This window comes from Falco naumanni, chromosome 1 (assembly GCF_017639655.2).
Source record: "Falco naumanni isolate bFalNau1 chromosome 1, bFalNau1.pat, whole genome shotgun sequence".
NCBI classification, from domain to species: Eukaryota; Metazoa; Chordata; class Aves; order Falconiformes; family Falconidae; genus Falco; species Falco naumanni.
In genome coordinates, this window is record NC_054054.1 from 88064711 (window position 1) to 88079954 (window position 15244).

The 15244-nt window shown below is 44.2% G+C and overlaps 1 protein-coding gene across 5 annotated transcripts in view; it reads left to right on the forward strand.

Annotated features, from left to right (window-relative positions):
- The first annotated feature begins 12657 nt into the window (after window positions 1-12657).
- Window positions 12658-15244, forward strand: part of CLTCL1 (clathrin heavy chain like 1) — a 35393-nt gene continuing 32806 nt past the window's right edge. For 2 of the 5 annotated variants that reach the window (XM_040603601.1, XM_040603610.1), the window contains exon 1: window positions 12659-12941. In XM_040603601.1, coding sequence (XP_040459535.1) covers window positions 12900-12941 — 42 coding nt within the window. In that variant the 5' untranslated portion in view covers window positions 12659-12899. Of the gene's footprint in view, window positions 12942-15244 lie in introns of all 5 variants that reach the window. The other 3 variants (XM_040603617.1, XM_040603627.1, XM_040603637.1) reach the window with 2 other exon arrangements.

The following is a 15244-nucleotide window of genomic DNA, read 5'->3' on the forward strand; positions in this document are numbered from 1 at the left end:
GTTGCATATAGAAAAACAAAAAATATGTGAAGAGCACAGTGGAAGATAGTAGAGAACAGAGCAGTGCAGTGAGTTCTGGATTTCTGCTAGGAATGTTCTCTGCTTGCTCTGCCTGCACAGAGAATCAGTTTGAGTCCTAGAAGAGAGAGTATTTCACACAAATCTGTTTGCTTATGGCTGGTCAGGCATTTTAGCCCTCTTGTATTTTTTCAAGGACTTCCTTGCTTACAACACAGTCCCTGCCTTTCTGGGAAATGAGAGGGAAGGGGAGATAAAAAGATGCTCACGCAAGGATGTAAGACCAGGCAGAGCAGGTGCTGTTGGAACAGAGGGCCTCCCATGCTTCTGCCCACCTCATTCCCTTTTCCCTGCTTCGGAAAAGAGGTTTGGGTTTAAGAGACAGTTCTACAGTTTTCATTTCATTTTGGTAGGTGGTCAGTGGGTTGGTTTGCTTCAATAAATATATTTACGTATTCCTGAAATAGGAAAATATAAAGAACTGCACTGGGGGCAAAATTGAAGGCTTGGTAAGGGACCAAAAGCAGCGAGGTGCCCCCAGAATAAACAGACTGCCAAATCAGGAAGATCCCTGAATGCCAGGGAGGGTTTTCTAAATACAGAGACTTTGGAGCCCTGCCTCAGCTATAAAAAGTCTAGATGGATTGTGAGTTTGCTGTTGGCAAGGCAGAACCTTCTAGAAAATGGGCTTCCAGCTCTAGCTGTGGATATTTTGGGGAAAACAATGGACTTCCTTGGCATCTTCATTCTAGGTGATCCTTATTTTTCCTCCATATTAATTGTAGATCTTTTTGCCAAGGGTGAGCTCTGCCTGCAGATCAGCACTCTGAAAAGCCGCTAGAATTTCTATTGCTTGGAAGAAGAAACCTTTGCCCAGCTCTAGTATGTGTCGCAGCCTTCCAGGTTCAGCTAGGGCAGTGATGGTATGGAGTGTACCACCAAGGCCATGCTGTATGTATTAACCCTTCAGTGTAGAAAGAAAAGGATACAGTTTTGAATGTGTATGTCAGGTGCTGGCAGCCCTAGGGAGTGGGAGGCACTGCTCAAAAAGGTGTATAATTGAACAAAATCTAATAAATAAATAAAAATTTACAATGTTAGAGCTGGTGGGGGAAAAATATATAGTTTAATTATTTTCCTTTGGTTTCACTCAACAAAATTTCCTGCTGACATCATGCATTTTGTAAAATAGGTAAAGTCTAGGCTCTTTATTCCTGACTTTTAGTCTCTCCCTGCATTTAATCTAGTTATTAATCAAACAGTTCGCTTGTCTTGCTGCATGATTCCTGTGTCTTTCCCGATTTCTTCCTTGCTCTTTCATCCTTTAAATTCACACACTCTCCATCCTGTGAGAAATAAATAGCTAATGGAAGAGCTTTTCTTCAATACACTCTCATCAGTGTATTCATTTTGCCAGTCCCAATTGAGTTCAAGTCATGTAGGTGCTAAAATCTGACTTGCTTGACCTAAGATTTGGGCCCCAGATTTCTGTTAGAATTTCTGTGTGACTCTACTGTTTGCATCTGATGTTTGATGGCCAGATGGCTAGCGTGTTTCATTGCCTTTTGAAGAAAAATTCCTGCAGGAGTTCCCTTGTGTGAAGCAACTGAAAAGGGTGGTGATGCAGCCTGCTCTTGGCTTCCAGTAAGATCCACAGTAATGTCAGTACTAAGTTACTGCATACCAGCACTCATAGCATTGGGTCTTGATAGTCTTGACTTTATTGCCCTATTTTCACCAGTCACCTTGTGTCTGGATTGGCCAATCTGTTTACAGTTCTGCCTGCTGGTTCTCTTGGATGATGATGACAGGATGTTCCTTGGCTCTTTGCGTGAAGTCTAGGCAGAGAGGCAGCCAAGAAATGCAGCAGTACAATATAAATAACAAGGTAACAAAATTGTAGTCTAAGAAAGCAAAGGTTAAAACCCAGTTGCATCCACCTGCCCACAGAAAAAGATTTGCGAGGGAATTACACAGGCCTGTATTTTTTCCTCCTGGAATAATGCATGCAGAATGACTGGGACTGAATGTCCAAGGACTTGTTACTTGTCATTGGATTTTCGTGGAAAGCCAAGAATTCTTAAATGGCAGGAATTTCCTGGAGACTGAGACAATTCCATATTCAAAAGTTCTGCAGCCTTCTGCTCTGAAAATACTTGGGCTGCTAACAACACTGCAGAGACCTGTGAGTCATTTTATCTGCTTCATCGTACGCTGTTGTGCTATGGGCTGTTGACATTTCTGGCATTTATTTTTATTCCCAAAGCTGCACACAGTAATGCAGTATAGATGGAGCTAGCAGCGTTTGTGGGTGCTACTCCTCAGCCCCTGCCTCTGGGATTCTCCCCACCTCAGTCACCATGTAGGCTCGGAATGGCAACATGAGCACAGTCAGTGGCAGTGCTGCAGCAGACTCCTTTGCTCTGGCCGGCCTGTCAGCTCCCACCCCTCCTCCACATGCTCCATGTTCCATTGTGACTGAGCTAGACAGAAAATATTAGTTAAAATATACTGTATCATGATACAGAGAGAATTGTTTGCTAGATGACACAGCTGCAATAATTCAGGGAAGGGTTAAATTTTGCTGGTACATGTTTAGCAAGATCTAACGAGCTAAACTGAACTGCAACATTAAGCAAAGTGCAGGTGAGAAAACTGGCTTGTCAGCATCCTGTTACCAATGCAGCAATCCTATTAAGTTGCAGAACAACTCTAGCATGCTACAAACTGGCATTTGCAGCAGAGCAACAGTAGTCTTGTTCTCCAAAGCCATAAAAATGGCCTTCTAGATAGAGAAGTGCTTTAACAAGTCTGCTTTCTCCCTCTCCTAATGAGGTGGCATAGTCTTCTCAGCTGAGCAAAAATATGGTGAATCTTTGTGCTGAATTACAGCAGAAAATATTAAACAGAGGTTCCTCTGCTTTTTATGCACACACTTCCTCTTAAAGCTCACTTGTATCAATCAGGAGAATATTGTCCCACACAAGTACTGTTTTCAGAAGTCCATATAAGTTGTAGTTTAGCTCCTCTATCTGATATTTCATCACTACTGACTTCAAAAAGTTTTTATTTTCCTTAGCCATATCCCTTGGCAATCTCACATGCCATCCAAACGACGCATTCATTACTGAAATTTGTGTGATTTAATAATTTCCTGGCACAATGATTCCAAAACGTGGGAGCAAAAATGGAAAAGGATTTTTCCATTTCCAGATGTTTGTTTTATTGCCTGAATCCTTGCTCTTGACCCTTTTGACTGGTGCTTTGTTGAGCTGCATTTCAACTGCTTGTCCAGCCTAGTGTCTGAGAAAACTGGTCAGGCTGTCACCCTTGCAGCTGAAGGTGGTGGGAAGGAGACATCCTTAGGAATCTGATGTACCTGACTGCTCTAGCATTTCTAGTTCTGCAGCTGTTTTCCTTTCCACAATCTCCATAAGCTAGACAGACGCTTTTTTTTCAATTGCCTGCTTTACTACTTAGTGTTTGAAATGCAATACTGAGGTCTCATTCCCTGCTCACGCTAACTTGCTCTGTGCTGGCTGTGCAGTGGCAGCCTGCCAGGAGCCCGAGGGCTTCACCTGTGCCCAGGTGAGGTAAGATGCAGCACACAACCAAAGCAGTTCTTCACTGTGGCATACAGCAGCACGCTGCCAGTTTTGACGTATCACTGGTCACCAGCAGCTAGTGGCAATGACAGAGCAGTGGAGTTTGGGTGCATGAGACAGCAGGAAGCTAGAGCCTTAATTCAAGAATGCATGTACTTAAGGAAACAGGCATGGATTTATGTCGAGTATCACATTAAAAGCATTAAACTTCCTTGTATCTTTGCAGTTAGGCATGTGCAGCTGTATTGCTGAGTCAGCCTGGCTGTGTTAATGATCTGTGTAAACCTCCAGGGAACACCTCTGCTTTCCCAGATGTCCCAAGTGCCAGGGTTATGAAGCCAATCGCTGTAAGAACAATTTTCATTTGGTATTTGAATGAATCATTAATTCTGACTTCCTCTTCTTTGGAGTAGTGATAAATAATGGAATTGGATAACATTTGAAGAGACATTTGTTAAGCCTCTACAACCTTGTTACATACCTGCCCAAAAATACTAAAAATGAGCAGTCTTAAGAAGAGAACTTCTGATGACTGTCTCGGATGCTCTGTTGTTTAATTGTTCAGTCATCTGTAGGCCAAGCAGTATAACATAATGTAGTTTTATTTTGACTCTCATCAAGTGCTCTGCTGTTTTAGTACCTCTGTAGTATAGTGACTGGAAGATTGCCAAGTAAAGGAAAGTGTGTGTGAACAGCCGGGAGGGATAATATGTAAATCTGGTGGAAAGAGGCAATGAAAGACAGTGCTGAGATATAATGGAATATAGACAATATTGAGCCTCATCAGAAAAATCAACATAAACAGCAGCTACTGTACAATGTCTCTGAAGTGAACTTTGTTGCTTTAAATAAACTGCATTCTACAGAGAACAGATGGATTATGAAATCTGTGAGCAGACTACCAGAAAAACAGTTTGGTCTTCAGGAACACGTTCGTGTTGATGTTCAGCATATCCTCCTGGCACAAGGGGACAAAAGGCGGCTTCTCCCTGCTGTTGTATTTACATAATATAGAGAGGAGCTGGAAAGCTGGATTACATGCAAGCCAAATATAGCTGAAAATAATACTGCATGTCGTATGTAACTATGCATGGAGATGAATAGGGAGGAAGTGATATCTGAGATGAGCACTATAATAAATGCTGCCTTGCTTCATAACCCAGCAGCTGAGGAGGTAACACACCAGTGAAACAAATCGGGAAGCCCTGACTAACTAGGGGGACCATGCCAATAGCTTCCCAGAGTCTTGGTAACACCAGCAAATCCAGCTGCACCATTTTTTTGAGAAGTGAATGGACTGGGAAGGGACAGACCATTCTAAAATGTTTAATTTTATATTACAAACAAAGATGGATTCAGGCTGTGGTTTAATCCTATGGCCTATATTTGACCATCCTTGTTTTGGAATAATTAATTAAAACCTCCAGTTTCCTGTATTCTACGAGGCATGTATACAGCCGTTTGTTCACTCACTTTGTGAAGGAGTATGATCAGTCACAGCCTAGACATAGCAAATCAAGCTCCTCTTTGCAGACACAAACTTGGCAATATGCATTAACTGAGCATAGTTCTTGCATCAGGCAACACATCATGTGCTCTCAGTCACATTCTGAGCTAGAAGAGAAACATGCAGATATTTAAAGATCTTTGGGAGGGCCCATGAAAGTGCTCATTTCTTAACACTAAACTTTCTTTGATTTCTTTAGTTTTGCTCTTCCAGCATAAACAAAGAACGAAAAGAAAAGCTTCTTAACACCTACATTTCAGTCTTCATGAAATGGAAATGGATAGAAACACACAAAGATGACTCGCTCCTGATGTACTCTGGCTACAGAACCTTACTTGATCCAGGATTTTGAACATGTTCACACTAGACTTTGGTTGAGTTGGAGCAAATGACTTGTGGAGAGCTAGGATGGAAGAGGGAAGATTCTGACATGGGGACTGGAAATCATTCCTTTGCTTCCTGGATATAGTATTGCATGGTGCAGAAAGAGGGAGGCAACTAAAAGCTACTGCATAACTGGACCTCCACACATTCTTTTTGAAATGAATACTTTATAAGATCACATTTTCCCATGATGAGGACAAAAAAGCTGCAAAGAAATGCAACCACAAAATACTAAATAAATGGTTTTAACTAGCACTTTGCATGCTTCCCTTTACATTTTTTGTGTTTGCTGAAGATACACAGCTAGAGCAGCACAGTTTGCCAAAAATTGATGTCACTTTTCTATGTCACAGAGCACCTCTCAAGCCTTCAGAAAATCAGGAAGTACAAAATACTCCTTAAATTCAGGAAGATCGGTATTTCTAAAAAGATTAACTAGACTCTAAAAAGATAGGATTGTAAATTCCCTCCAGTGCTTATTAAGGCTGCCTCTGGACAAGAGGTTTTCTCCCTTTATTTAACATCCCTCATACAAGTAGTATCAGTTACACTGAAAGCCCTGGCATAAAGGGGCACAGCTGTCTTAATCTTGCGTCATCTACATTCATTCTAGTGACAAGGGTAGGAGACGTGCTTATACATTGCTTCTGCTAGCACTAGTAGGAATTTTTTTAAAAAGTAACTTAAGACATTTCATTATGAGGACTTTGAGCATGTAAGTCTGTGCTTACCTACATTTTATTTTAGCTTAGCCATCTTGCTTGTTATTTTCTCAAAAATCTAAAAGGTAGCAAACGTAGGCTATTGAACCTCTCTGGGAAACATCTTTGTGTTGTGTTTGTGTCTTGAAAATTCCAGTCAAGACTGAAATTCCATAAAAGCCAGTCTGTTACATTTAGGTTATATATGTCATTAAGAACCATGCAATACAGAGAACTTCATTAAAACCTGCTCCACAAACAATTCAAGACAGAGAAAACCAAGAGCAAGTAAGAAAATCAGGGTGACTTATCTTCAGCTTCCTGAAATCCTGTAAGCTGACAGAAAAAAAACAGGGCCTTTGTGTTACATAAAATAGCATTACATGGTCTAATAAAAACCTCTTTTTGAAGGCGAGAACATAGTTCAGGAAATAATGGTGTTTTCAGGAGGCGATTTATGAACCTATTTTTAAAGTTGTATGAACCTATTTTTAAAGTTGATGCAGACAAAGGTACAGATTCATACAAAAGCAGGAATTTGGGCATAAAGAAAGAGAACAAAAATATTTCATGAACAATAAAACTAAATTCAAGAAGGTGAAGACCTTGGTCACAGACTTTTTTTTCGTCATTTGGGTTGACTGCTTCACAGATTTGCTGGTAAGGGCTGAACTCCCACTTCAGCCATTCTTTCTAAATAAAAGTCTCTCTGCACTCTCTGACTGCCTATTTTCATGAAACTTGCAGAAATCTTGTATATTTGAGCTTATTCCTCTCCATCACATATGACTGAATTTGGTCAATGGTCTCAAAACTTATTATGGTGGGGAAAAGGAAACACGCAAACACAGGAAAAGCATAAGTCATAAAAGACATGTTTCCTTCTGGGGACAGGGGGAATTCATAGCTTATGAATTTAAAGAGTGCTTCTTTCCAGGATCAAGAGAAGGCAAAATATTTTGTAAAGAACCTACAAAAAATGAAAAGTCTGTTTACCATCTGCATGGTTTACTACTATACTCTAAAATGTAATGGGGTTTCTGTTTTTCTTGGCTTTATTCTGTTTCCTGGATAATAGAATAACGTTAAGAAAATGAACACTGAGGTTTCCCTGTCAAGGGTCTATTTCAAAGGAAATAGCTAAAAGGCCCTAACAGTCAGTATTTCCCAAATCACACTGGTAATCTGCAATTAGAAAACATTGGCTCATTCAGTCTTGCTGTAGGACAGAAGTAAAAACAAGAAGACCACTTCAGGTCCTTTCCAGCCTTTCATTTTCATATCCCATTTATGCACACTTACTGGTTATGCTCCTAAATGGCATTTAACCACTCAGACCATTTAGGCTAAGATTTCACTTGGTCTGTTTATAAGTGTAGCTTGATTTCTGTCATCCCAGAACTAGTGAAATTAGCAATAGCTACAGCTTGATTTGTATTAGCTACCTCTTTCCTTTCCATTAGTTATATTTTCAAAGAACACGTTCACCCTCTATCCACTTGACAGATGAGCTGCCAGAGAAAACACTCTAGAGGAATTCAGCTTCTAAAAAGGTTGACGTAGCAAGCAGCCCTGACCCATCTGTCATGATTTTGAAGACAGACGTTGACTCCCATGCCCTTTATTCGGCTTTGCGTCACCAACCAGTAGAGCTCTGTTTTTACAAGGCTGGGCTGGAGGAGTTGCAATTCCAGCTAATATACTGCCTCAAAAGTAATTCAGCATCTGTGCTGCAAACCCTGGAGAACACAAGTGTCCAGAGAAGAAGCAAACAACTATATGAATGCACAGAGAGCATGAATGTCAGCACACTGCACAAACAGAAATGGCTCCTTAAACAGAAATGCTTCTGGGAGGAAAGACAGGCATATTGTTAGCGAGTTACAAGTAAATTATGTATCATCATGGCATTCTCTGCGGAGAATTTAGTCTAAAGACCTCCAGCTTGCACTACTACTGCCTCTAGACACTTCTGTTCATTTTGACATTAAATGACATCAGAATCTATCATCTCCAGACAAGCTTTCCATGCACAGGGAATACAGTATGGGGCTTCACATACCAAACTAAATTCATAAAGCGACCTTTATGGTGAACATGTTGGGAGTTAAATCCAGCATAACAGGGGATTTCCTTTAAACACTAAGCGTGTACAACATTCTCCTGGCAGAAAATGAACTAGAGGGAATTTAAACATTAAACAGTTACATATGAAACAACTCGTCAACAGAATTTCAAATAATTTCTTCAAAAACATTACAGTTTTTACCAGTTTGCTCTAAGAAGCTTGTGCAATGACTTACAAAAACCACAGAAGAAACTCACCCAGAGCCTCAGAGCGTTGTGTATGACCCAAAGTTATACGTTCAATAAGAAGAACAGATGGGAAAAGGAGAATTGAATTCCAGGGGAAAAGAACATTATTTGAATAGAATTTTGCACTAAGATGGAGAATGACTGGGACATGTACAAGGAGTCAGTTCTGGACGGGATACAAAGAGAAGAGACAGTTCTTGACTCAGCAGCAAGGAGCCTGTTGGAAGGAGAGAGAAGCAACAAACGGGAGGAAAAGGAAGGGCTCCACTGTCTCCAGGAGACAAGCTGGAAAGAAGTCCAAGGAGTGAGGGTGTGGTTTGAAAAACAAGGAGTACAATTTCAAACTGGATCCTGAAGCAAACAGGGCAGTCAGTGAGGGCCTTGAGATGCAGAAAATGTCAGTTTTCTCTGTGAGAGGCCAAATCAGAACTTTTGGAGATGTTGTGATGCTCCATTTTTGCTGCACCACAACATTTTCCTGCTGTGACTACTAATACAGTGTTCCTAAGGTTTGTGTTTATCTATTAGGCAAAACATTGACACTCGGACAGCACCAGACAGCATAAAGCTGGTAACAGATGCAGATTAAACATTCTGCATTCAATGCTGTGCCACACACATCAGCTCTCCAGCAGTTTGTAGTCATCAGTCCCAAGGACGTGCAAGTCGAACCCACAGACTCCCTGTCACTTGTAGTTTACGTATTCACACTCAGGCAGGTCTCCTGCTGTCAGCAAGTGGACACTTTCTCACATAGGCCAGAATATGTGCTAGTGTCTTTTTTTTTTTTTTTTTTTTTTTTAATCAAAACTGTAAAGTGGCCAAACATTTGCAAATTGAATATTTTTGTAGGTAAATTGATTTGGACTGATGTTGTAGAGCAAGACTCCGAGAGCAACACTTAGGAGAAATGCACATTGCTTTTCCAGTGAGACTTCCTTGGCTGATTCTGTGTGAAGACGACTAGTAACACATACAATACATATAACATTTTCCCATGTAAATAGCAGACCCTCCAAGACAAAAAATGCAGCTCTTCTCAGAGCTGTTCTCAAACACTGAAAAAGAGCATCAGGCTGCCATCCATAGGAGGAGCCAGAAAACCAAACATCTGGAGGAGAGCAACCTCTGAAAAAAAAAAAGAGAAACATTTACCAGGAGCTTTTCCATTTGCTGTCTTAAAGGATTGCTAGGGATTACACCCTTCTCAGCTGCTAAGTGCTGTGCCTCTGCCTTTTATACAGGAATAAGAGAGTAGCTAGTCAGAGGGGTACTAGCACAGCGAACAGTTAGAGACTTGAGACCCTTTACATTTCCTGTTAATAAGACTATAGACTGCAGGAAAATACCTTAAATAAGACCGGTAGTGCCTTTCCATTGAGAGATCCCAAACTAAATCTAGAAAACAAGGTTAAAAGACTCAGTTAAAACATCCACACACATAGCTGACTGTACAGAGAGATCAGTTTCTTTAGCCATGGAAGCCCAGCTACTTGCAAACTGAAGAAAAGATAGGGAAATACTTTTTCCATTTTTCTGATTTGCATCAAAATTTCAAACCCTATCAGCTAGCTCTGCAGAGCTGATCACACTTATGAGGAATCTAACCCTTGTGATCACCAAAGCCAGCTGTTAAGAAGAACAGATATTTAAACAAAACAGCATAAGGAGATACAAATGAGAAAGACATCAGCAGACATAAGTGTGGCAAAGCGCTTTTACATAAAGTGAGGTGCTTTTTTTTTTTACTACGGAAATTATGAGATGTTGTAATTAGGATTTGGCCAGCTGGGAGTGGGCATGAAGCATTATATTATTAAAACTGGATTGAAGAAATGTAACAGACCTTTAGTTTTAATTATACATTAAGAGAGTTTTGATTTCCTTAGCCAGTGATCTTTCTAGTTGATGTCAACAGTTTAGTGCCAGACTACTAAGAATGATTGCACACAGTACACTGATTTTTGTGCATTTGTAATTCTTGCAAATAAAACCATGTATCACAGACTAACCTGTTGTTTCTTTCCTTCATCAAAATTTCCTTTCAAATATAAATGATATTAATATTTATCCTGTAACTACATACATAAGAAGTCCTACTTCACTTGTGAAATAAGTGATGAAAGTCTGTGGCTCATTTTTTTTGAACAGAGCTAGTTGACTATAAATTAGAAAGCAAAGCAAAAGCTAGCAATTGGAGCTCTAGATAGAAATAATTAGTATCCATAAAATGATTGTGTGGGAGGGCAGTTGACAGAGGCAAACACAGAACAAGTTCATTATAGCAAAATGGGCTGGTGACAGATCATGTCCTGACGTCCCACTGATGGTCTCATCTCTGCAGTACTGTTCACCTGCCCTTGTTTAGAAACTAATACAGCTAACGCACCATAAACAAACTGCTGCTAACAAACCTACAGAGTAGATGCTACTTAAACCTTTTGAGAGCATGTAAAGAAAAGTTGTCTCCACCTCAGCTCCATTTTTGCTTGCTTCTGAGAAAGCAGACCTTGGTGCCTAACCCCAATCACGAGTCCTCCAGGTAGAGCTAGATTCCAGATTTACTGAGGGATGGAGTTTTAGCAGCATCTTCTGCCACCTGTTCAACGGGCTGTTCAGGATTTCCTCAGTCCAGACGCAGACCTCCAGATCTCCCATACATGGCAAAGGGGTCCCCATTGGCTGCAGCCTGCAGTTGTGAGTGCCAGTAGGAATCAAAGTGTCTTGGCAGAGCTCTGCCTATGATTCCTTTGGAAACCTAACCCAGTTTTGGTAATTCCCAGCTCCATGTATTAAAAATGAATGAGGTTAAGTAAAAATAATGAGGTTTTAAATTGTAATATATTTGGAATTGTTTTAATCTGCCTTCTGGTTTTGAGTCTTCAGGGGGCCCTTGTTCAGCTTTTCTTTGCAACCCACAGCATGAGAAACTCATTTATAAAAAATTAAATCAGAAATTCTCCTGTAATCTTGCATTTCCCAGTGCTGGGCTCTCTGGGAAAATGCAACCACCATGATGCTCTGGATGAAACTGCTGCAGTTAGCAACACCACAGCAGTTTCCCTCTCCAAGGGTTACTGCAATTTACGAGAAACATATTAGCAGTAATGTTACCTTCACCTCCCTCATGATGCTAGTGCTGGTAACAAAGAGGTGTAGATGAACCTCGCATGTTGGGCCCTTCACTTATTGGTTATTCAGTAACTTTCCAATTTATAGTGTCAACCACCTGGGGAAGGAACTCTATTTCTATTCAGAAATTGAGCAGCACGAAACAGGATGGCTTTTCAAACATACCTAGTAACTGGTCATAAACCTCCTCACCTACCTTCAGGCATGGCAGTAGGTAGCAAAGCCCATGCGGCCTGAGTAGGGCTGTGGGCAGCCATGCCACCGGACCGAGCCAGCACCCAGCACCCGCTGAGCCCCCCAGGGGCGCTGAGAAGCAGCGGCTGCCCTGGCCCTTGTGCCCCGAGCTGGGAGCCATGAGCCCGGCGGCCAGGACGAGCCGGTGTCCACCCCGAGCAAGAGGAGGAGGAGGAGGAGGAGATGGAGGAGAGCCACTCTTCGGCACAACCAGCCCCGACGACACTTGCCAGGGCAGGCCGCGGGCCCGCGGCTGGAGGAGTGGGCCTGCTCCCGGCCCTCAGCGCCCACCAAGGGCCGCAGCCGGGCGGCGGGGAGTCCCCTACCCCTTCCACAGCCGCGGCGGGAGCCCCGGGGGGTCCATCGCCCCCGGCACCTCCACCCCCGCTGTAGAGAAGGGCGGGAGGGGACGCGCGGGGCCGGGGGTCCCTGTGAGGCGACCGGCGAGACAGGGCCGGGAGGGTCCGCAGAGCCCACCCGCCGCCCCGGGGAGCCGGGGAGGGGAGCGAGTCACATGAGCGCGTGTGGAAGCAGCGGAAGGATACCTGGGCTCTGACAAGCCCTCCCGCCCCTCTCCGCTGGCCGCTGCCGGGGCGGGGGGCGCCCCGCTCTGCCCGGAGCCCCCTCCTCAGCCCTGCCACCGAGCCAGGGCGGCGAGGCGGCGGGGGGGTAGGAAGGCGGCGGGGCGTGCGGGCGGCCCAGAGGCGGGGGCGATGGGGCGGGGACAGAGGCGTCGCGAGGAGGGACTATTTGAGGAGACCCTGGCAGGCTGGTGAGGTGCGGAGTGATCCCGCCGCTGGAGTGAGCGGCCCCGGGCTGAGGCAGAGAAGGGAGGCGAGCCCGCCGGGGCGCCATCCCAGCCGGGGCACTGCGCCTGCGTCGCCTCCCCCTCTCCTCCCCTCCTCCTCCTCCCTGCTGCTGTGTGGGGTGCAGCGGCGCCTCTACTGCTGCTGCCGCCGGCCCCTGCCCCGCGCCCCTGCCCCGGGCAGCTCGCCCCCAGCCATGGCTCAGATACTGCCCATTCGCTTCCAGGAGCATTTCCAGGTGAGCGGGGGGGGGGGGCGGCGGATGCCTGGGGATGGGGCTCCCTCTCCTCTGCCTCAGCCCGTCGCTCAGAGGGGGGGCCCGCGGCCTAGCCGGGGCCGGGGGCGCGCCGAGGCGCGGGGGGGTGCAGGCCGCGGGGGCGCGTCCCGCGGCCCCTGTGGCGGGGGTACCCCTCCCCGCCTCTGGTGCGGGGCCGTCGTCCCGCTGGGCGCCGCGGGAAGGCGCGCGGGACCGAGCCCGCCCCCGGTGTGGGCTGCCGGGGTCCTTCCTCCCTCCGCCCGTCCATCCCCCGGGCCGCCGGTCCGGGCGTGCGGAGCCGCCGCGATTTGTGCAGAGTCACTCGCCGCCTGAGGGACCTCCTGCTCCGGGGAGGTGGGGGGGGGGGCACCGGGCCGGGGCCGGCCTGCTCGCCCCTGGGGCCGCAGGGGCTCCCCCGCCTCGGGTTGGGTGGGCACTTTAATCTTCCAGAGGGATCGAGGTTTTTCTCTCTCTTTTTTTTTTTTTTTTAAAATTTAAATATTTTTATTTTTTTTATCTAAACGATTATCAGCCTCCGGATTGCAGAGGTTCCTGGGAACCTCTTTCCGTGCAGCTGAGAAGTGGGAGGGAATTGGTGAGAATGAGGTGCAAGAAACCATTTGGACTTAGAAGCTACACAGCCTCTGCCCCTCCTGCCAGTAATAACAATATTAAAAAAAAAAGCTCCCTAAAAATGACACAGTTCTGTTCTTTATAGCCTGTGAAAACCATAATGCCAGTGTTGGAAAGGTTCCATGACTAATGGATGCAGCACAGACAAACCGGTTTATCTGTTTCCTCGTGAACTGGTGGTGAGGGAGGGTTGTAAATGGAGTGAGAGAACAGCAATCTCTGAACATGCAGTTTGAGGCAGGAATTAAAGGAATTTGCTAAATGAATGAGAGAACAGGAAGTGGACTTGGCAAGTCATCCTTCTGTCTCTGTACCGCCCCTTTCTGTCAAATCAGGCATCCATTTCAAAATGTGAACTGGGTATCATCCATCAGTGTGGACTTTGTGCCACTTCAGGCGTTTCAGCTTGGGAAATGGTTATTGCCACTTTCAGCTCCTTCTGGGAAGTGTTTTTCTGCTTGACTGGAAGAACTGATGTGGTCACTCCAGAAGGAGCCCTAGCTTGAAAAACAGTAATAAGACTAGTGAACTCCAGAGGTATCTAATGTCTGTGCTCAAGGGAGCAGGCACACGTGTCTCCTCGGAGTTGTCATGGCTTAAGAGAGTATAATTCTTCACTATGTTAAACTGTCACTCCCTGCCCCAGCCAATGTCTAGTATAGCAGTGATTGTAGTAACCTCAAATGAATCCGGAAGAGTTACAGAACGAATGTGGGAACTGGTAATGTTTTCTCTGACTGGGTATCTGCAGCATGGTTTTATCAGCTCTAACTTATAATATTATGTGTTGCAAACATCTAGAGTCATGAATAAATGATACATGGTGCTTATTGTTGACTGGCAGGGAATTAATGAAAAGATAAAGCTTTTGCTTTTCTTCATAGCGCTTCACCCATGTTTTGCTTTATCAGCCTAAGCCCTTCCCCTATTACTTCCAAGAAATCGGCTTGGCTACAGTTAAATTGTCATATTTAAAAATAGTGTAACAGATATACTACACTGCTCTATGATGTTAAATCAAAAGAAGCTACATTTCCTTATAATTGTGCTGTTTCAGTGTTCTTAAATTTTTCTGCACCTTAAGTCAATTTGTGTATTCTGTTTGTACCTGTAGCCATTTTAATTAGTAAGACTTTAAGTGATTAGAATAGCTGTTCGCACTGTAATTACTCAGTTCCAAATTCAGCCTGTTGCTGATGAAACATTATTTCACTGAAGTTCAGAGTCTTCCCGAGACAGTTGTATGTACTTTACTAAAAAAAGAACTGAAGCATGCAGAAAGTGGTCTCCAGAGAAACTAAACAAGCTGCAGTGCTAAATACCGAACTCTACTCTCCCACTCTTCCTAGCTGTAAGTGGATAAATGGTAGTGTGAAGTGAAACAGCAATCTTGGTCCACGTAAAGTTGGAGGGGTACTAGTGATCAGTAGACTGCTGACATTCCTTGTGAAGTTTGTTTTGCTTTGTTGATTATCCTTCTGACTGAACTGTAGCTCCAAGCCTGTGCAGGAATGACTGCCAGTTGCAGTGCATGTTAAATTTGAAGTTGTATAGCTTGTACATTCAAATCCTGCATGAGCTGAAAGATGGAGAATAGCTGCAGTGTAAGAAAGCCAGGTCTTGATACAGTAGTAGTCAAGCTGAGAATGAAC